The 23,606-nt window shown below is 42.3% G+C and overlaps 1 protein-coding gene across 1 annotated transcript in view; it reads left to right on the forward strand.

The window, feature by feature from the left end:
- Positions 1-23,606, forward strand: part of RYR3 (ryanodine receptor 3) — a 637,001-nt gene that overhangs the window by 368,527 nt on the left and 244,868 nt on the right. Inside the window, 6 exon segments of the mRNA XM_039536203.1 lie at positions 1,274-1,388; positions 5,501-5,633; positions 6,630-6,733; positions 11,475-11,610; positions 18,005-18,185; positions 23,120-23,228. Of these exon segments, the coding sequence (XP_039392137.1) occupies positions 1,274-1,388; positions 5,501-5,633; positions 6,630-6,733; positions 11,475-11,610; positions 18,005-18,185; positions 23,120-23,228 (778 nt within the window).

Raw genomic sequence — 23,606 nt, forward strand, 5'->3', positions numbered from 1 at the left:
TGGCCACTTTAGACATATTTCATTGTAGCCTGGGCCTTTTGTTTTAGTCCTACATGCATGTGTCTTACTGTGTGTGCATACAGGTCACATACATTTTAAGTAAGAATGAAATAAGAATATTACAGATTTTAAAAATTAGAGAGTCAATTGAATGAAAATATTTTATTGAGAGAAAGAAAGCAAGATGATTGTCCTAAGGTTTCTAAATAGTATCTTCCAAGACTCTTCATTAGGCAAGAATTGATACAAGCTGAACATGGTGTTTCTTTCCCTTATAACAGATGTAAAGTTTTCCTTTATTTATTTTTATTATTTTATTCTGCAAATAAATTGCCCTTTCTGTTGTTGCATTTAGCAATTCAGTATATAGTACCTAGCAGATTATTGTAAGACAGTGGTTCCCAATTTGTCCCTGATCCTGCACCATTAAAGTCTATAGAAGCTTTGCCATTGATTTCAAAGATCCTGGATCAAGCCTTTTGGAAATTGAGGTTACCAGTAGCCCTTTTTTGGCGAGGTGGATCATTTCCTGCTCCTTTCCCCAATCTTCCATGTTCCTCTAAAGCAGGGTTTTTTTACCATTTTTTTCTAAAATGCCAGCAATATCCAATGGGCCATTGCATCTCCTATAGCACCAGGAAAACTACTGTGTCCTATAAAGGGTCGTGAGAGCTAGGATATGTATGAAGAGGACTCAAAGTAAAAATGTTAAAATATCCCCGCTTAAGGCGGCTGTACAAAATGCATTCCAAATGTCCTGCACTCCTGTAGCATCTTCCCTTGAAGTACCTCAAAGTGTTACAAACATTAATGATAGAAACTTCAGAAACAGAGGTAGGTAAGAACTGTCACTTCCATTTTACAAATGGGGAAACTGAGGAATGGGGCAGAAGCAAGAATAGAACCACAATTCTTTACTCACGATCATGTGCTTTGACCATTATACAATGTGTCCTTTCTTCAAGGAGACCAGAAGTAAAAATTGTTTAAAGCAGTGTTTCAAGTTGGAATCAGCATATTAGATGCATAATATTTCATATCAAATTAAAGAAAAATGATGCCAAATAAATGATTAATGTTTAAATGTCAAGCATTTCCACTATTGTGACAAAAACTCAGAATTGAAAACGATCATTTTGTAATGACTCTTGAAATATGAATAATGCTTTCCATTAAAAAAACACATTCTATATTTCTGAAATATCTGTTTTGATAATTTAAATGAAAATATGATTTTAAAAAAAATGCATTATTGACTTTCCCCCCGATTTAGGGATATAATGAACAACAAGGTGTTTTATCAGCATCCTAACTTAATGAGAATCCTTGGTATGCATGAGACAGTTATGGAAGTGATGGTAAATGTGCTTGGAGGAGATAAATCTCAGGTAATTTCCCAAGTATTTTATCATTAGTTTTATCTCTTGAACGTCAGCAAAAACCTATTAAGATGTGTAATAGGAAGCAGTTTCAGGGAAAGAAGGGTGCTGCTTATGGGCTATGCACACCTGTATTATTTATCTAAGTGGGATGACATCAGATATGAATTAATGTTAAGAATTGAAAGTAATTCCTTGTGATAATATAAGAAAGCTGACTAACATAGAAGATGATCTGTTAGATTTGATATGAGAAACTATATCATAATGTACAATCTTCTTTTCATATAATTCCATCTTTAGGAATAATGCATTCTGAGTGCTTTAAGGAGGTTTGTTACTATGTAAAGCTAATTTTTATATGTATGTATATAACTGGATGTCCTTGTAGACTAAGTAGCCTCACACAGGATAAAGCATAAAACATATACAACTGGTAAAGGGCTGCATTGCCAACACTGAAAGCAGCTGCATGATGGGGTTAATTAAAACAGTCTTAATTTTGAATTTCCAAATTCCATCTATTTGTAGGATTGTGTCTCTGCCATAATATTATTGTAATGCAGTGTTGTCTTGGTTTTTTCAATTTTGTGGTAGCAAATATTTCACTCAAGCCTATGGTGTATATGTATAAACATATAAGCAATGTGGCCGAGGGAATAGAGCACTGGATGGGGACTCAGAAGACCTGTATTCTATTCCCAGCTCTGCAGCTGGCCTGCTGGGTGACCTTGAGCAAGGCACTTCCCCTCCCTGTGCATCAATTTCCCCATCTATAAAATTAAAGACATTAGATTTATAAATTAGAGGGTCTCCTTTTCTGCTCACAAATTATCTCCAAGTATTTGTAACTATTGACAAGTCTGTTCTGCAAACAGTGCACTTCTAATGTAAATACTCAAATTCTTGCCAAGATTTTTTAGGCATTTTTTTCTGTGAACGTTCTTGAAAATAAAAATTTTCTGCCTAAATATATGCAAAGAGAAGTGGTCTTGAGTACTAATGAAGTAAATTTGCAGGTTTTATTCTCAGGATATTTGCTTTCTAAATTTTTATTTGTGTTTGTTTTAGTCACCTAACACTAGTCAGGACCTTACCTTTGCTTCCTATTAGAAAGACAGCACCTCCAATAGCACAAAGTCCTCTAGCCACAGTATTGAGGTACTGATTAATTTGATTGGGAATGAGGAAAAAGAGAAAGAGAGAGAGAGAGAGAGGTATGGCCCACGTAGACCTTTGTTAAAGAGAACATCAATCCAGTGATTTATTGCTGTGGTTCTCAACCTTTCCAGACTACTGTACCCCTTTCAGGAGTCTGATTTGTCTTGCATACCCCAAGTTTCACCTCACTTAAAAACTACTTGCTTACAAAATCGGACATAAAAAGACCAAAGTGTCACAGCACACTATTACTGAAAAATTGCTTATTTTCTCATTTTACCATATAATTATAAAATAAATCAATTGGAATATAAATATTGTGATGCTTGAGCCTGTTTTTCACTTGTGAGCCTTGTCTGAAGCCCAAGCCCCAGGTGTCAGGGCTGAAGCATGTAACTTAGCTTTGCGGGACCCCCTGTGGCATGGGGCCTAGGGCAGTTGCCCTGCTTGCCACCTCCTAATGCTGACTCTGCACTTGCGATCCCCCTAAACCTGTCCCGTGATCCCGCTGTGAGCTGCAAACCCCACATTGAGAAACACTGATTTAGACTGAGTACTCCCTGGAAGACCTCTGCGTACCCCTGGTTGAGAACCACTGATTTATTGTAGCTCTGAATCAAATAAAAGTATAGTGGTAGCCCAAGAATATTTTCAATATTTTGCTTAGCAGGTAGGCCGTCATTGTAAGAAACCTAAAATGATGTATGTCACTGTATGGAATACATAATACAAATTATGAAAAGATATAAAGAAAATTGAGGGAAAACAAAATTGTTATTAGAAGGTGATCAAAGACTTCACAGCTGAAGGCTTGACTTACACTGATGTCCACCACAATTGTTAATGGATGTAGTGAGAACTTTGAGCAAACTAATTGTTTTTTTATTTTACCTTTTATAAAAAGAAAGGGAAAAAAGTCAAAATCTAAGGCCCAGGAGTGTAAGAACTGTGGTTTTTAAGTGTGTTAAAAATAAAGATAGTGAGAAATATAATCCCTACATCTTTGAAACAAGCAAGGAGAATGCAGAAATCATTCATCGATTCAGGAGTCCTAGAGGGAGGGGATATGTCACAGATAAGGACCTCCATGTATTGTGGGAGACAAGGTGGGTGAGGTAATATCTTTTTTTGGACCAACTTCTGTTGGTCTCTCTCACCAACTGAAGTTGGTCCAATAAAATATATTACCTCACCCACCTTGTCTCACTAATATCCTAGGACCAACACAGCTACCACTGCACTTCATACATGTGTTGTGGGAGTAATGCTCTACTAGCTTGAGGCAATGAGTAAAACGTGCCATCTTAATAAACTAAAAGTCTCAGACTACTGTTAAAACATTGATTTTGTCAGTGCTAACAAGTTCAGTGGGAGGACTTTGGGAGGTAAGCCGTGAAATTTGTTAGATAGTGCAGTATGTTGGCTTCTGTCTGATCTTTGCTGGACTCAGAGTTTTCCAAAATGCAGCTAGTTTTTGGATGTCAGTGCTAGTGGCTGAGATAGATACAATTTTGAATAACACCCAGTCAGCTTTGACAGTAGTTGCCCAGTTATCTACCCATTAATTATGTAAATATGTTTACACCACCTCTTTTGGAAACCATATTTGACATTTGGAAGCCCCCCCACCCCTTATGGCATCTGAAACAAAGAAGTAGAAACATGACCATCCTTTATTTTTTACTAGTCCATCTCTATGACAAAACTCATTCTACCCATTTTGGAAACCAAGCCTGTGGAGGGGCACATTTCATGGCTTTATAGGTGTATGTCATACAAACATAGGACCTGATTCTGATCTCATGCTGGTTTTACAAAAGTGAGAGGAGAATCAAGGTCCGAGAATGCTCAAAAGATGACATGTTAATGGATTCCAATGTGCATGCATTGCAAAATATACAGTAGTCAAGATGGTGGGGCAGATCCTCAGTTGGTGTAAATTGTCATTGGTCCATGAAGTCAATGGAACTATGACCATTTACAGCAGCGGCAATACAGCCCCTGTGGAACTGCCAGTATGTTAAAAGAATTTGTTTTAACTGCCAGAACCACAGAATATGTTGTAGACATAACTTTAGGAGACTAGCTGATCAGTGTGGTATTTTTCTGCCTGCCCACTGAAAAATCTAACTGTTTGCTTAGTATAACAGCTGTAGAAGATCAATGTGTTAAGCTGAAAGAGGGAAAGAAGCTAATGGTTTCTGGTACTGATCAGACTTGCCCTGTAAGTTGGATGTAGCTGTGTCTCACTGTTCTCATGCTTTTACTACCCCAGATGTATTAGTACTTCAGAGTTTTCACCTCAGTAATTACAGTATATGCATAATACACCTGAGATTTTCATGTGGCTTTGATCCAGAATGATTTATTTATTCTTTAACACAGTCTTGATGCCAATAGGAAAAATTTCATTGGGGACAGAAAAGCAAGTTTTTCCCAGCTGCTTCTACAGTGGGGGCTAGGTCAACCTAACTACATTGCACTGCATTTTTCACAGCCCTGAGTGATGTCACTAGATCAATCTAATTTTTAGGTGTAGACTGGGCCTAAGATTGCACTGGCAACCTTAATTCTGGAATTTCCTAACTTTTAACATACTTTTTTCTGAGTAACAATGTATAAACCCTGTAGTCTGTAAAGTACTTTGGGATGCAGAAATGGTTGTTCATAGACCACCTTCTTTCACTCCTATATAGCCCTTTGCAATTTCCTGAAGCTCTGCAGAATGATTTATATCATCATTTTAGGCGTGCTGTTAAAATGAACCTAAGAGAAAGGTGCAAGGAAGTCTTTTTCTTCCCCCCCGCCCTCCGAGACTAACTGGGGTTAAGGCATGCATATAAGAGCCACTGACTACATTGGTCCTATCATAAAAGTTTCTTATTAGGAATACATGAAGAAGAATCTGTGCAGCATTGGTAATTAACATATTTAGTTGCTTTGTCAATTTTCTTCTTTAGCAGATCGCTTTTCCTAAGATGGTGGCAAGCTGTTGTCGGTTCCTGTGCTACTTCTGTCGAATCAGCCGCCAAAACCAAAAGGCCATGTTTGAGCATCTAAGTTACTTGCTGGAAAACAGCAGTGTTGGGCTTGGTATGTCATGTAACTTTGACTGCTGAAAGCAACTCCCATGGATATTGCAATATCGCAGGACTGCCGTCTGACTTGTTTATCAAGCTGAGGCATGGTATTGTGAGGACCTCTTTGAAGTTTAAATTCAATTATTGGATTAATGTTAATGAAAAACATAGTTTTCTATCTTTCTATCATTAGACTTCTGTGAATTGGATTACAAACAGAAGAATCTAAAGCTGGGTTATTTAAACATAATGAAAGAGTTAGGAAGAAAACCATATTACTTGATGCCCCTTACCTTTGATACAGTTATTTCTGGAAATTAAAGATTTAATTTAACCCTTATAATAATGCTGGTGTCTTTTAGTCTGCCAACTAATGAATGGTTAGGAAGGTGTGTGTGTGTGTGTGAAAGTTAGTAATGCAAAGATCCTTCCCTGAAGTGCAACCATATGACTTGAAGTTTCATATTCTACCCCCAAAGCCTGGAAGTGCATAGTTCTTAATTTTAGTGTGGCCCAAGAAAAAATGACTTTCTTATTACCAACCTAAGAGTAAAATAAAGAAATAGTAGGTGATAGTAACACAATGTTCCAACCAGGTATACACATTTTTAAATACTTGAGATGATCTTTTGATAGCACTTCATGCCCTCTAAAGTTATAGAATGAAAATTTTCCCTATGCTGAGGACATATAACTTCTATTACATTTCTCTAAAGTTCAGTTTTTATGAGTTGTTATCCCAGGCTGCTTTGTCCATGTCTTTAAAACAGTAAAAGCAGTGTATATAGGTCCTGAATCAGCACAGAACTTAAGCATGTACTTAAGTCCATCCCTACTCAGTAAAGCACTTAAGCTTTGCTTTGTTGAGTTGGGACTGTAAAATATACTGTATATGAATATATTTGAGTATGACCTAGATTACAGTGTAACTGCTGCCCTCTGCTGCACAACTTTCATTAGTGCAAACTAAATAATTTTAATTACTTTATATTACCATATTTTTCTCCAGCATCTCCTTCTATGAGGGGTTCCACTCCACTAGATGTTGCAGCTGCCTCTGTAATGGACAATAATGAGCTTGCACTAGCTTTGGAAGAGCCAGACCTGGAAAAAGTAAGTGCTTACTATTAGCTTATTTTATTTATTTATTTTGCTCTATGTTCTTTCTGTCTCCTTCTAGTCAGATCATGCCATAATAAGGTTGAGGTTTTGCAATAAATGTTTATTAATTATTTGATCACGCTGCAACAATCCCTTTCTCATCTTGCAGTAATGTAGGGCAGAGGGGCAATCTTCCTGACTCCTCTTATTTATAGTTGTTAAAGGACAGCATGATATTAAGGGCAGGCTAACTGTTCCAATTCTATGTTCTTTTTATAGCAAAGCCATGTAATTAGTTATTAAGGGTAGGGTAAAATAAAAGATCTTTAAAATAGGTATTGTTTTAAATTGGCATGCGTGAACTGGATTTGCCTGATTTGAAATCTACTTGAATATTGGAATTCTAAAAATTTGAAACATTATTGGTTTTTGTGCTCCAAAAAGCTGTCTTGGAATTTGAAGTCTTCAACATGCACCAGTAATCTGCCCCAAATTGGAGCAACACACTTTTCCCCTGGTTGATGCCTGGATCCTTACTTACCCTAAATGTCTTTTTTAAAGTAAAATTAAAGCATGCTAGGATTACATTTCTAATTTCTTCAGTATCCCCTGATTAAATTCCCAAATATTATGTGATTACATTCCATTGTGTATTCAGTACGAAACTCAATAGAACAAACAAATTATAGATAATGCAGGAAGTTATGTCTATAGCAAAGGCTGCTTGACACTTCCCATTGTAAGTCTCTAATTTCAGGTCTTATAACTTTGCAAAGCTAACTATTTGGGTTATAATTTTCCATGACAGGTATATGTCTCAAGCTAATTTTTTTTTTTTAAATTTCAGCTGAAATGGTCAAGCTGCTTCCCAAATGAGATTTAGGGAAAATATGTTGCTTTGTCCATGTTAAAAATAATAATAATTAATAATCTTTCAGCTATTTAAGTGAGAAGCTCTAGTGCCTCCTTGCTTTGAAACAGGGACTTGAAAGTAGGCTGTGATGGGATCACCTTGGTCTCAGGGATTTATCATATGTTGATCCTGTGAAAATTCATCCGAATTTGGCCAACATATAAGCATCTGGTTTTGTCTCAGTATTGGATGGGGGACTACTCAAAAAGAGGACTGTCCAGTTTAAAATCAGACAAATGGCCTGGGTAAGGCTGCAGTGTGTGTGGGGAGAAGGGTGTTAGGTGCTAGGTGCAGAGGGGAAGGGGAACAGGAACCAGGTGGGGTGGAGAAGCAGAAGGGGTGGGGCTGGAATCCGGTGGCAAGGTGGTGGATAGGAGCAGAGCAGAACAGAGACAAGAGCTGCAGGGATGTGGCAGCTGGTAACAGCAGAGAAGGAAGAAGGAAGTAGGCAGTTGGGGGTTGGATAGGAACAGTGGATAGTTGGATAGAGGGTGTGGGAGATAAGCTGGGGAAGGAGGGTGCATGGGCACAGAACGGAAGGATGCAGGAGGTGGATAGTTGGTGAGGAATCAGGAGGAGAAGAGGTCAGTAGTCTGAGCCTTTGGGTACGAGCAGAAGGGGAATTGAATGCTGACAGGAGTCAGGGTGTAGGCATGGATGAGGAATGGAAGAGGATGGGGCAGATCTAGATGGCAGTGAGGAGGAGTGAATAGGCCAGAGGGGTGGATAAGAACAAAGGGGGAGTGGGGCAGGTGGTGGGGATAGATAGGATCAGAAGGGGATGGAGACAGGATCCCAGGTGATGTGAGGGCACAGGGGCAGAAGGGTTTATAACCACTTGAACACATTCTTCTCTAGAAATTGGAATTGGACCCAGGTTTCCTAAGTCTTTATATTCCTTGCTGTCAGCAAATATCTGTGAAACTGCCTGCCAAAATGTCTTATTTCCCTCTACTGGTTGGTCCACATAAATCAGTGTTTCTCAAACTTCTTTTTTCGCGGACCACTTGAAAATTGCTGAGGGTCTCGGTGGACCACTTAATGATCTTTCCAAATGTTGTTTGTACTGTTAGCCAACCATTGTAAAGCGCTTTGGATAAAAGCACTATATTAAAACAAACCTTAATAATAATTAATGGGATTTTTTGTTCTACAAATAAAAGCATGCAACTCATATTTTAATACCTTTCTAATGTGATGGATGTGCCCTCTCTCCCCCATCGTGGCAGCCCCCGAGCTGGGACTGGAAAGAGGGAGGGTTTCTTCCCGGCAGCCACAGCCCTGGAGCTGGGGAAAATTGCCTCTTTCTCTGGCCACTGAAGCCCTGTACATCCCAAATTCCCCCCACCCCCTGTTCTCATCCCACTGCCACCTACCTCCTATTCCCCCCAGGCCACCGCTTCACCTTACATGTGCATCTTCTCAGGGGCCTGGCACCTAATTATTGAAGCCATGCCTGCGTGGCTCCACTAATTAGGTGGGTGGCTCTTCATTCTCTCATGTGCGGCCGCCCAGGGTACATGGACCACCTGAATGGAACTCGCAAACCACTGGTGGTCCACGGACCACAGTTTGAGAACCTCTGACATAGATGATAGCCTACTGCTATTAAGTTACTGTATTAGTTCAAGTGGCAGAGGACTGTTCTGTGGATTGAAAGGTCCAAATCCTACTGATGACCCATGTGGGGATCACTGTGATTCCACATGCTGTAATTTCTGTTGCTTCATTTTGCTTTTTAAAAAAATTAGGAAATTACATGCAAAAATATGTGCAAAGAACATTAAGGGTGCAAAGTCAAGTACTCAAAAGTTAGGAAATGCTAAAGAGGATGGACCGTCTTCTGGGAATCAGTCAAGATTGTATAATAAATGACATTGTCTATGAGATCCCAGTCTCACTGGTTGCAAAGTTGGAAGGCGTGAAGTGAAAATGCAGGAGATTGCAAGAAGAGAAAGGATGGTCTAGTGATAAAGGCAGTCAAATGCTGCCCTACAGAATTGGATTCTATCCCTGCTTTTGCCATAGAGTTCCTATGTGATGTTGAGCAAGTCATTTAAGACAAAATTTCTTCTGGCTGCTGTGTGTGTCTCGTTTTCTGGTAGCCCAACTTGAGACATTTGGGTCCACGTGCACAGAAGTGCTGAGTGCTCACAATAGTAACTGAAGTCGGTTGGAGCTGTGTTTTGAACATATAAAATGCTATAAAATTGGCAAGTACTCTGAAAAATTAGGGTTTATGTGTCTCAATTTGGGCACACAAAATTAGGTGACATTTTTGACAATTTTGGTCTTAATCCCTCAGTGCTTCAGTTCCCCATGTGTAAAATGGGGATAACAACACTGCTTTCTGTTACAGCAGTGTTCTGGTGATAAATTCATTAATATTTGTGAAGTGTTTAGATATTAGAGTGATGAGCACCATAGAAAAACTCATGAGGAAATTAATAATTGTGTATTCAATGCATGGTTTGAATGGTGTGCAGTAAATAAGGCCACACATGATTAAGATAAAATGAAATATTGGTTATATATTCGGTGAGCACTGTCCATCCTGTATACTGAGGAAGAAGTCCTGTGGGGAAAAAAATGAGTTCATGTAATTAAAGATGGTATAATGCAAACAACTGGGGGTGGGACTGGGAGTGCAAATTAAGGTTTTACAGGCAACCTTAATTTTGGTCTTTTCCAAACTTTTGAGTATGTGACTTACAACCTTAACATTCTTTTAATATTTTTGTATGTATATATAATATATATATTAATTAGAATTGAGGATTATAGTGAAAATTATTAGCCCACATCTTGATGGTTGAGCCCTACAGTAGGATAAAATACTCAAAGCAATGGTTTTCTATCATAAATATGCTATTTGAAAAATCCTAGGAGAGAGAACTACTGCGTCTCTTTCCTTCTTTTCCTCCCTCCCTTCCTTACCATCTCAAGTTATCCTGCAGTATGGTACACATTAGAAGTTAATAGTAAAATTCTGTGGCCCATGTTTTGAAGGAGGTAAGACTATTCACTACATCTTACTATAAATTAACTTCCAACCTCTTCTCAAAGGTTCATCTAGTAGTTTTTGACATTTCTCTTGGTAAGTAACATTACATTTGGTATCTATAGATTACAGAAATTCCAATTTAATTCTTGCTGGATCTTTAGACTTTTTCAATTGTGTATTGATCAATGTTTTGAAGAGTTTGAATATTTGTACTTCCATTTAGTTTTACCCTAATTATTATAATTCCCCAAAAAAAGTCTGATTATGAAATCTCAGCACTTTTGAATATTAACATTTCCATTGCATAGGCAGGATCAGGGTTTCACCCAGAAAGCTTAACAACATTGTTTCACATTAGGTAACCTTGGATGTGGCAGGAATTTTGCTCTTGCTATGAGCTAGGAATCCAAAACAAGTTCTTAAGTTGTTACATTTTTGTTTCCTAACTTTCTCTCTACAGTTTGTTTAATATAGGGGGGAAAAATCGGACTTTCACAGTTCTTGATTCTTTGATTTTTCACCTCCCAAATTAAAACACTGTCAATTGTTTTCTGGATGTTCTGATCATGTAAATAGGCCATCTTAAAAATAAAAAAGGTTTTAGGTTCTTCATTATTTGATATAGAAAACTAAGAGCTAGAAAAATAAATTGATGCAATGTTAAGCATAACCACATTGTTTCTCAGAGGCAGGTCAAAACATTTGCTATATAAAAATATTTTGTAATTTATTTCTGATGTTCTATTTTGTTTCAAACATCGATAACATTATTAGAAATGCATTTCAAAACTAAAACATTACAAATGTTCAATACTACAAATGCTTATATTTAACAGGTTGTCACCTACTTGGCTGCTTGTGGACTTCAGAGCTGCCCTATGCTGGTAGCTAAAGGATATCCTGACATTGGATGGAATCCGATAGAGGGTGAACGTTACCTATCGTTCTTAAGATTTGCTGTCTTTGTTAACAGTAAGTTTAAATCTTTGGCATCTTGATTATCTCAAGAGATGTTTTCTTAAATGTTTTAAGAAAACCTCATTTTTTTACACATTTCTCTATCAGTTAAATATTTTTGTGTGAGTTTAGTGTTTGTGAAAGATGCTGGATAAACAATATTGAAGAATTTAGTCATCTCTTCTTCCTGTTGCCTGTCAATGTACCTTAATCTTGAAGTGAAGAAACAAACTCTAGAAGAGAAAAAGTAGTTCCTTCTCAATGATCATTCATTTCTCGGACCCTTGGCTGAGACTGCTGATGAGGTTCACAGATTGCAGTTGGCGCTTGAGAATATGTCTACACTGCATGCTTCTTTAAGCGGCATGTAGTGTACATAAACATAGCTCTCCCAGCACAGGTATGAATAGCAGCATTGACTGGGGGAGACCTGGTTTAGGTGAGTAAAGACATGCCCGAGTACACACCCTACATCAGAGGTGGGCAAACTACAGCCCACGGGCCACATCCAGCCCACAGGACCCTCCTGCCCCGCCCCTGAGCTCCTGTCCCAGGAGGCTAGCCCCCAGCCCCTCCCCTGCTGTCCCTCCACCCCACAGCCTCAACTTGCCTTGCCACAATGCTCTGGGCGGCGGGGCTGTAAGCTCCTGGGGCAGCGCAGCTGCAGAGCCCATCCTGACCCAGTGCTCTGTGCTGCGTGGTGCATGGCTGGCTCCAGCTAGGTGGTGTGGCTGCCTGTCCTGACGCTCTGGGCAGTGCGGCTGTAGCACCGCCAGCCACTGGTGCTCCAGGCAGCGTGGGAAGTCAGGGGCAGGGGTTCCGGGGGCGGTCGGGGACAGGGAAAAGGGGTGGTTGTATGGGGGAGGGGTCCCCGGGGGGGCAGTCAGGAATGAGAAGAGGGGTTGGATGGAGTGGCGGGGACAGTCAGGGGCAGGGGTTCTGGGGGCTGTCAGGGAACAGGGTGGGTTGGATCAGGCAGGAGTTCCGAGGGGAGGGGGGCATCAGGGAACAGGGGCGGGTTGGATGGGGCAGGAGTCCTGGGGCGGGCTGTCAGGAGGCAAGAAGCAGGAGGGATTGGATAGGGGACGGGGGACAGACCACACTTGGCTGTTTGGGAAGGCTCAACCTCCGCTAACTGGCCCTCCATACATTTTTGGAAACCCGATGCGGCCCCTCAGGCCAAAAAGTTTGCCGCCTCTGCCCTACGTGGCTCTCTACTTGCCCAAGCTGTGCTTCTCAGCTACACTGCTATTTTTTAGCAGTGTAGTGCCCCACAACTTCCTCACTGATGGAGCCCTTCCTCACCGGAGGGAAAGACTCAGGCAGTGGGAAAAGACGTTGTTAGCTCCCCATTGCTGGAGCCCTTCTCCTCAGCAGGGAAAGACTGCAGAAGTGGAGAAAGGCTCTGACAAGGGGAGGCAGAGGGGAAAGGCTCAGCCTTTTAAATGTTATGTAAGTATTCCTAACACATTTTAAATGTTCATTAACTATACAATGGGAAGAAACTCATTGATGAAAATCTGACAAGGTATAATTTTGTTGATCTTGTTTATTATAATATTAGATCACTAATCATACTAGTGAAAAGTTTAATGCAACACACAAGAGGTTAAAATGAACAAAAAGGACCAGTGCAGTTGTAAGCACTGTAAGAGTTCAACATGCCAATTGTCCAAAATCTGTTATTAGTGGCCATACCAAGTTGGGGCTTGGAGCATTACTAAAGCTTAAAAGGTCTGCTGATCACACTGATATCAGATTCAAACCTGGAGACCAATCTTGAAGTTTTTGTTCTGTCTTTCCTCAGGCAAAATAACCATTGTTATAACTGGGAGCTTTGTCCAAATAAGGATTTCAAGATTAACCCTCAGATATTAAAAACAATGGTGATTTTTTTTATTTCATCACTTGATATGACAAATCATAAAGATAAAAAAGGAAACACTGAAGGCTAATTTCAATAAGTGTCTCAAAAGTACACGGTTTCAGTGGTAGCTGTGTTAGTCTGTATCAGCAAAAAAAAAAACGAGGTGTCCTTGTGACACCTTGGAGACTAACAAATTTATTTGGGCATAATCTTTCGTGAGCTAGAACCCACTTCATCAGATGTATGAAGTAAAAAATACAGGAACGGGTATAAATACATGAAAAGATGGTGGTGCTTTACCAAGTGTTAGGTCAGTCTAACGAGATAAATCAATTAACAGCAGGATACCCAGGGAGGAAAAATAACTTTTGAAATGGTAAGAGAGAGGCCCATTATAGACAGTTGACAAGAAGGTGTGAGTAACTGTAGGGAGAAATTAGTATTGGGGAAATTAAGTTTAGGTTTTGTAATGACCCAACCACTCCCAGTCTTTATTCAGGCCTAATCTGATGGTATCTAGTTTGCAAATTAATTCCAATTCTGCAGCTTCATGTTGGAATCTGTTTTTGAAGTTTTTTTGGTTCACTCTCTCTGATCACTCAATAATAGACCTCAAAGTGGCAATTCTTCAGCAAAAATCTTCAAAAAATTGAAATTGAGAAGGATTCTATTTAAAGCCTTAATATAGCAAGCAAAACATATTTATCTCTACCTAAACATATATTGAAAATAATCTGAGATACTTTTTTACTGCAGTTAAATTACCGTGTCTAGAGGGTAGATGTATCAATCCTTGGTGGATTTGACATTCCTTAGTCACTCTGAGAAGATTTAGTTGCTAGATCACAGGAGATATTCATTGTGCCAGAACATAGACAATACAGTGTTTAGCAACAATCTCCATTTCTGTTGGACCACTGAAATAATATCACTTTATTTCATGAAAAACACTGGCCATTTAAAACAATTAATCTTTTAATTGGGGCGGGGATTGCACTGAGTTTTATACAATCTGAATGTGAGGGAGCCTGTTAAATTAGTATTTATCCTTATATCAGTGCAGCATTGTCCCCTGTAGTATATTTTCTAAAGCTTTAAGTGAATGCTTCCAGGGACTGGTAATCAGGTATTTAAATTTTATGATTGATCCAGGTCACCAGTTGGAATATTGGCCCTGGTCAGCAATGAACAGAAAATTCTTCTTTGAGTGATTGCACATATGCATTTCATTCTTGGTGTGCGTGCACCCCATGCACAGTAGTCAGAAATTTTTATTTCAGTGGTACCCATCAGGGTGGCTTGAGCACCTCTGCTGTCGCACACCACTAAACTCCAATATAAAGGACCCAACTTCCCCAGAGCATCTCAGTCCCTTCTTACCACCTGTGATAGTTGTTGGAATTTCATGGTTTGCCTTAGCAAGTGCTCTTGTGAATAGTTATCTTGTTTTATAGTTGCTTAGTACTTAGTAACTGTTAGTTTACTTTTAGTGTTCTTTTTCAGTCCCCAGATCTGGGGTTTCTTTTTCTTGGTACTGAGGGATGCCTTGGTCACCATGCTTCAAGCCCTGTGTCTTTTGTTTTGGGCCAGTGCCCGACAGTGAACCACACTCAAATTGCTTGAAATGCTTGGGGGAAGCTCATATTCAGAATCCTTGCCAGATTTGCAAGAACTTTAAGCCAAAGCCTAAAGACAGAGAAGCGAGGCTGAAGTTTTTGCTCCTGGAGCAGCCCTGAGATTTCCATCAGAAGCTAGCAGTCTTGACTTGGCATCAAGTGCTTTGGGATTGGTTAGGCGTGTGCCTCTTATGCTGCCTGAGATTTGGCACCACTTGCCCTCTCCAGTGCCCAAGAAGAGGCATGAGACCTCTAGACAGACCACCGAGAAAGGAAAGCTGCTGGCAACCAAATCCTCTAAGCATGGGGATAAGAGTAGAATACAGACAAAATACAAGAACTCCTCATCTCAGATAGCGTTGAAAGCAGCATCATTGGCTCCAACACTGAGGCAGGCACTGTTGAGTCTGGGGCCTGAAGAGGTGACTTCTACATTTGTGACCACAATGACTTGAGCCCGACCATGCTGGAGGCATTTGCAGCGGTTAGAGGTCTTCTGAGTCTATCAGTACCTGTGTCCCTGGTGGTGCTGGAAACCATGCTCCTGTTACTGGCAGGCAGAGGTGCGCCAGTACCGCAGCAACCTCCTTGGCCTCAGATTTTATGCCCCTGTTGGTACCATAAAAGGAGAAGCTTGCAATGTTAGCTGCTTTACACTCTTTACTGACTCTGCACCATTCTCCAGCATAATTGGAGCTCCTTCCCCCACCCCCACCTTGGTCAGCAGAGAATGATTAGTCCTCTGAATTGGAGATTCATTCCTATGTTTCCCAGCCTCGGAGCCAGTCATGTTACTCCCTATCCAGGTGTTATTACCTGAGGTTGCCTCGAGCTCCTCAAACTGCAATGGCCAGGAGTTACTGGGGCCCACCACCCATCCAATGGTTCTTTTGGAATCTGAAGATTCCCCCTAGTTTCCAAGTCATACATGAGGCATTCCTGCTCTGTCTCCTCAGAGAGGCACAGAGAGTCTACTCACCAGACACTGCCTGTCCCTGAGTCCGGTTCTGGGCCTGGTGGTGAGCAGGAAGTGGTGGTTCAGGAGAAGTCTGCTGGAGAGAAACCTGTGCTGGCTTCATTGTCCTCCTCCCCGATGAGGCAGTTTCCTCAGGAGACATCTCATCCCCTTCTGAGGATTATAGAGCTCACTGGCTCAATGTGTGTGAAGGTGTTCACTGTGTCCACCCTCAGCCTTCGTTGACATTGGTGACAGATGCATCTGTGCTCATCAGGGTCCCCTCCAAACTCAGAGTTTATGGTCTTCACAAGACATGTCTCTACAAATCAATGTCATGGAACTAAGGGTTATTCGCTAGGATGCCAGTTTTTCCTATCTCATGTCCAGGGAAAAAGCCTGTTTGTTCTCACAGACAACACAGCGACAATGTTTTACCTCAACAGGCAGGGAGGAGCCTGCTCTTCCCCACTTTGTCAAGAGGCCATTCATCTCTTGAACTTTTGCTCTGCCAACTAAATCAATCTTGAACCCTCTTACCTTTCAGGGGTGCAGAGTGAGCATCCTGACCATCTAAGCAGATTGTTTACAAATCACCACAAGTGATCTTTCTGCCTGGATGTAGCCAGGTGCATTTTCCATCAGGTCAGGTGCATTTTCCAGCAGTGAGGGAATCCCCAGATAGATCTATTCACAAACAAAACTAACAGGAAATGCTATCAGTTTTGTTCCGTACAAGGTTGCAGTCCAGGTTCCATCACAGACACTTTCCTACTATCCTGACTGAACAACTCTGCTATGCTTTTCCTCCAATTCCACTCCTACACAGAGAGTTGCTAAAGATCAAGTGGAACCATGCCTAGATTATACTAAACACCCCGTTGGCGCCATTCCCAGTTCGCCGCAGCCATCTGGAGTCCAATGTCCGAGCTAGGAGAGTCCCGTCTGGAGTCGCCAGAAACTGTTACCGAAATATTGGGTCTGCCTAGCTGAGAGCCAATAACAGCCTGACAGGGATAAGGAAAAATGCTTTATTTTGCAGAAGAAAGGAGAGCTCTGTAATGGATACAGAAGACTTTACTGCACACAAGTTTTACAAGCTTTTTATACACTTTCAGACAAAGACCATGCCGTGTTAACACTTTATTGGTGGGTGTTAAGCCCCGTGCTTCTGTTATCTGGTTAGTGCAAACTGGCTTAGAGCAGGATTCTTTTTGCCTTTGGCAGCAAAAGGAAGATTAATTGTAAAGTTCAAGGTACTGTGTACGTGAGGCCTTTTGGAGGCTTCTGCCTCCACCTACTGGCTGTTTGCAAAACTATTAATAAGGAGGGGCAGGGGCTACCGAATAGCTTTTACACACACAATGGCAGAGGGCGTTTCGACCATCCTGGCAGAACCACTGAAGGAAAAGTTTCCAATGACTGCAAAGGCCACACACATGCCAAGAGTGGAATGGACATGTGCAACACATCTCAAAGAACAGCAGTTACAGAAGGTTAGTAACCATTTTTGTTACCTTCTAGTGATGGTTTAATTATTTATGTGAAATGAGTTCTCAGTCATTTTCCTGCATAGATACTTCAGAAGCTGCTACCACAATTGCTGCCTTTGTTCGCAGTCTCAGAAGAGAGGGCAAAGACAGTAGTAGTTCTGGAAATGAATTCCCCTGGCAACCCTAGAAGTCAGTCTTCTAGGTTAGGGTTGTTGAACTTTGGCCAAGACAGTTTGGGGGAGTTTACACTGTCATTCTGTGTATAATAACTGATTTTTGATTAAGTAGAAGATTTATCACTGGTGCTGTAAATTTAGCATTTTTTCCTTTTAAAAACGTTTGTTTCTCTCTCTCTCTATTATTTTATGTTCTGTAAAATTTAGGGAAAAATCCAAACTGTTCATAAATTAGTGGTTTCCTTTCAGAAGAAGTGTATTGGCTTTTATATAAGAGGCTAACATGTCCTGTTGGTCTTTAGGTGAGAGTGTTGAGGAAAATGCTAGTGTTGTTGTCAAGCTCCTTATTCGACGCCCAGAATGCTTTGGGCCAGCTCTTAGAGGAGAAGGAGGAAATGGTTTGCTGGCAGCTATGCAAGGAGCTATTAAGATCTCAGAGAACCCAACTCTTGACCTTCCATCTCAGTGCTATATAAGAGAAGTGTAAGTAAATTTATATGCTCTTTTGGCAAATGCTGATGTTTCATTAGCTGAATTATTAATCTTGTATACTACAGTAGTACCTAATGACTAACCATGTTTGCCCCATTGTGCTAGGCACTGTATAGACACAGAGGGGCAGACAGTCCCTACCTCAAAGAGTTTACAGTGTAAATTGATAAGCCAGACACAGAGGGGACAGGGTAGAATAACACACAAGGAGAGTGAACAGTGTGATAACAGCAAGCTTCATGTTAGTTCTATGATTGCTTTTTATCGTGGGTTTAGATAGGAGGAGATCAGCAAATGGAAGGAAAGGTGAAGGGAGAGAGAACATGGAAGGGAAAGGAGCTATAGGGGACAGGGCAGGGAAGAGTAGGGGAGAGGAGCAGATGTGGTGTGAAATTGAGCTGAAGAGATTGTGAGGGTTGTGGGGAACAAGAAGGTTGGAGCGCACACACTCTGCTCAGAAGGTTTTTCCCCTAAGGCCACATGGCAGGAGGAAAGAAAGGTACCTCCTATGTCTTAGTGCCCAAGAGTGGTGCAGGTGATGTCTCCTCTGCAGAGTTCTTGGGGGGAGGGGAGAGGTGACCCCAGCTGGCCCCTTTTTACTCCTTGCCCCAGAGATTCAATAAAATCTATGCATTATTGAATACTTTATACAGAAGAAATATTTTTGCTTCTGGAATTCTGAAAGAAAAGATTAAGGCTGAGGTTTTAAAGCAGTTCAACAAATTGAAAGATACTTGTCTAAATCCCCTAATCTGCTTTGAAAATCCCAATGTAAGAAACATCTTGAAGTTTCTTTCCCTTTGTCTAAAGCAATGGACGTATTTTTCTAAACCACACTGTAGAGTACACTTTTGAATTGGTCATAGTCACAGAATCCTCCTGTCGGCAAACCCCTGTCTATGACCACTCACATTTACATGAAGTGCAGTAGGTTTTTGACTTTACAAATCAACTAGAAGTTAACTCCTCTTTGATTGATGGTAGACAGCATCCTAATAACATAATTGAAGAGTAAACAATTATTATTCTTTGAGTGCTTGCTCATGTCCATTCCACATTAGGTATGCATACTTGCCTCAGCAGTATCCACAGGGGACCAGCTCTGGCGCCCTCTGGAGGGACTCCTGCATGGCGCAGTATAAGGGGTGCTGCTGGCTCTCCCTACCCTCAGTTCCTTCTTGCCACCAGTGATGATGCTGGAACATCTGCTTCTTTGGCTAGCCTTGTCTCGTTCTCTGTTCGTTCGAACTCTGTAGAACTTGTAGTATGGTAGTAGATAGTTGTTACAGTTAGTTAACCTTAGTAGTAGTTCTTGAAGTTCTCATAGTCCTGAATGGGACTCAGCCAGGGGATGGCCTATGCCCACCAGTGATCCACATACCAGCTGCTGAAGGTGCTTAGCGACATAGTATCGGATACATAAGCGACAAGTATCGGATCTGCAAGTCCTTCAAACCTAGGATGAAGGAGCACAATATCCATCTAAAGGTGCACTTAATGGAGTCGGCACTCATTTCAGCACCAGAGCAGCAGTCCAACTCTGCACCGAACACTGTGGCCTCCATACACAGTGCTCCGCTGGGGCCGTCCACAAGCCAGTACCGATCTCCCTCCATGGCTCCAGTCAAGAAGACGAAAAAGACTGTGAAGGGAAGATCTCTTACCTCCCATAAAGGAAAGGAGAGGGCTGTGGGTGAGCCAAGACCCGTGCCGGGCAGCTCAATGCCCCTTTCAGGAAGTCAGACCCCAGCTCAAGTCAAGTGGTGCAGCCCATCCCATACTTCGCCTAAGACTCCAGATAGCAGTGCTGGCCCTGGCCAGCTTCAGGTGCCGTCAATGCCCGAAGCCCTTCAAGCAGCTCAGGAGATCCTGACGCTCCCAGTGCCACCTGCAGTACCCCAGTCTTGGGGAAAACCCACGTTGGGTTCAATGCATGTGTCCCCACCTCAGCGGTACTGTCCCCATCGAGAGGGATGTCCTGCCAGTGTTCGCCTGCCCGAAGCTATCACGCCTCAGGACTATCACGCCCCAGAGGAGCCCTCTTCAATCCCCACAACAGGGGCACCCATCGAGGGACTCAAGGCATACCTTTCCGGTAGATTGGTGCAGATCCTCTGAGCACATGCCACCTGGCAAGAACTCCAGGACCAGCCCGACCATCTCCAAGGGCCCAGTACCGATCACGGGACTGATCGGGGATCAGAGTCCGCCGATCACCGAGCTGTCATTGCCCATCTCCAACAAAGAGGTCGCCCTACTCAGGAGGATCTTCCCAGTAACTGACCCATAGTTGCTTCCAGTCCCATTTGACATCCTGGTACCGGTCGAGTAGCATAAGACATGGATCGCCGGGTGTCCGACGCAAATCCACCGAATGCCATCCGACCCAGAGATCCCAACCAAGATGCCTGTCTTGCTCGAACAGGTTGGCTTCAAGACGCAGCGACCAGCACCAGTCAGACAAGAGTCACCACTCCATCCAATCCTGGTTGCCTGCTACCAACCGCTATGCTTATAGCTCCAGCATGGAGCAAGATTCCCTGACTGTGGGACAAGCCCCGATAACAACAGTGCCGCTCACATCATCAGCACCAAAACCTGTCCAATGGCCCCAAGTGCAGTGGGCCGGGGACACGGTACCCGTGGAACCCTTGGGGGTTCACCCAGCCTCCCCAGGCTGCCCGGTCAGTGTTGGGAGCCTCAGTATTCCGTCCCCCTCCGGTGCTCCAGGCTTTGGGGGGGGTAATACCCCACAGGTCCAGGAGGACCTAGGCTGGACCACCAATGGACGTTGAGGTTCCCATGGCACCAGCATCGTCCTCATTGTCGCCAGATGAGGCTATCATGGTGCCCTCGCACCCAGTTCCTCAGGATGATGCCATGGCGCACCAGGAACTTTTGAAGAAGGTCGCTTCCAACCTGGGACTTCAGATAGAGGAAGTGAAAGAGCCCTCAGACTCTCTGTTTGATGTCCTTGGCTCCTGCCAGGATGGTTCTACCCCTTCCAAAATCACTGATGCCCTGTGGCAGACTCCCTCTTCCCTGGCCCCTATCTCTAAGAGGATGGAAAGCAATTACTTTGTCCCACCCAAAGGGCATGAGTACTTATACTCCCACCCAGACCCCAGTTCCCTTGTGGTTGAGGCATCTGTGTGCCAGCACTGGTTCGGCACACACATGAACCTGATAGCAACCCCTCCCTGGCCCCTGCCCAACCAATTGGACCTGCTGTCACAGGACCATGGTCGGCTCTTACACCCCAACCTCGCATCCCTCCAGCTCTCGGCGTGGATACTGCGTGGCTGAACCTGGAGGAGTGGACCTGTTCTGAGGAGGTCTAACAGGTCCACCTGGGATATAGGAAGCCCTCAATCAGACTCACTTATGTGACCAAGTGGACAAGGTTTTCCCGCTGGGCATCCGAGCACGGTATCTCTTCTTCCTGGGTCTCCTTCCATACAATCTGTCTTAGATTATCTGCTTCATTTGAGGAACCAGGGCCTGGCACACTCTTCCATTAGAGTGCATCTCGCAGCCATCTCCACTTTTCATCCGCCAATCCAAGGACAGTAGCGTTCTCCCATGACATGACGGTCAGATTCTTGAGAGGTCTTGAGAGACTCTTCCTGCAGGTGCGGACTCCTGTCCCACAGTGGAATCTTAACTTGTTCCGCTCTAGGCTCACAGGCCTCCCCTTTGAGCCGCTGGACTCCTGCTCCCTTTCTCATGTGTCATGGAAGGTTGCGTTCCTGGTGGCAGTGACATCAGCAAGACGGGTCTCTGAGATTAGAGCCCTGACCTCAGAACCACTGTACATGGTCTTCTACAAAGACAAGGTTCAGCTGTGCCCCCAACCGGCCTTCCTGCCAAAGGTGCGGTCCACCTTCCATATGAACCAGGACAACTTCCTCCTAGTGTTCTGTCCCAAACCACACAAGTCCAGTGAAGAGAGGTGTCCTCACTCCCTGGACATCTGAAGGGCCTTGGCTTTTTAATTAGAACGTACCAAGCCTTTCCATAAATCAACTCAGCTCTTCATCACTACAGCGGATAGGATGAAGGGCCTTCTGGTGTCCTCGCAAAGCATTTCCAATTGGATCACCTTGTGCATAAGGATCTGTTATGACCTAGTGGGGGTTCTGCCACTGCCGATTGTCAGAGCCCACTCAACAAGAGCCCAGGCATCTTCAGCTGCCTTCCTGGCGTACATCCCTATCCAGGACATCTGTAGACCCACGACGTGGTCCTCTGTCCACACATTCATGTCTCATTATGCCATCACTCAGCAGGCCAGAGACAACGCTGAGTTCGGCAAAGCTGTGTTGCAATCTACATGTCTGTGGACCCCTACCCACCTCCAGGGGTACTGCTTGGGAGTCACCTAATGTGGAATGGACATGAACAAGCACTCGAAGAAGAAAAGACAATTACCTTTTCCATAACTTGTTCTTCGAGATGCGTTGCTCATATACATTCCACAACCCGTCCTCCTTCCCCAGCAAACTTGAGAACCTGATACATATTTTAGATACATAAGTATTAGTGTGAACTTTCAGATGTGAAACAGGGTACATAATTTATAATTGGACTTTTCATATAAAATGTACACAGGGAACATGCTACAGAGTTAATGAAAAATATTTTTAAACAGAAAACATGAAAGACTTTTCCTATCTATTCTGGGCTAACTTATAAAATAAGACTACAGTAAAACTTGAAGAAAAAGTGAATAATAAATGTATTTCTTAGTGTAGAAGAAATTAACATGTGACCAGACACAAGAATTAGGTCAATAAACACTGCTTTCAGGCAGCAGGAGCTTTAGGCTAAAGTTTTACACAGTCACCTTATAACGAAGAATCCAACCTTATTTTAGGCTATCCATTGTCATCCAAAATAGTCACATGTTTTTGGTTCCTTTTCAGCAGTGTTGAAGAAGAGGAGGAAGAAGAGATTGTGCACATGGGCAATGCAATTATGTCATTTTATTCAGCTCTGATAGACTTGCTTGGACGCTGTGCACCAGAAATGCATGTAAGTGGCTTTGCTCCCTTGCTCAGAAATAAAAGTAAAAGGAGTTGGGTAAAATATACGAGCTGCAAATATCTATATCCATTCAAGTGACATTATACTGAATACACATTATATAAAAAACTATACTTATTGCTAAAACTGTTAGTACTTCAGCCCAGATTTTGGATATTATCATATGTGTTGGACTAATAAAGGAATCACGGTATTTCCCTTGACTTGTATTATGAGTATAAGTGTAAAACTGCTCATCTAGGCGGCTTAACTCAGATGAAGTATAAGAGGTTTGTTTTTTGAAGGACATGGTTTTATACAGTGTTTTATAGCTGGATTAGTTATGATGCAATGAAATTACATGACTTGCCTAGGGTCATGTATTGA

This window comes from Mauremys reevesii, linkage group 4 (genome assembly GCF_016161935.1).
Source record: "Mauremys reevesii isolate NIE-2019 linkage group 4, ASM1616193v1, whole genome shotgun sequence".
In the NCBI taxonomy this organism is placed as follows: Eukaryota; Metazoa; Chordata; order Testudines; family Geoemydidae; genus Mauremys; species Mauremys reevesii.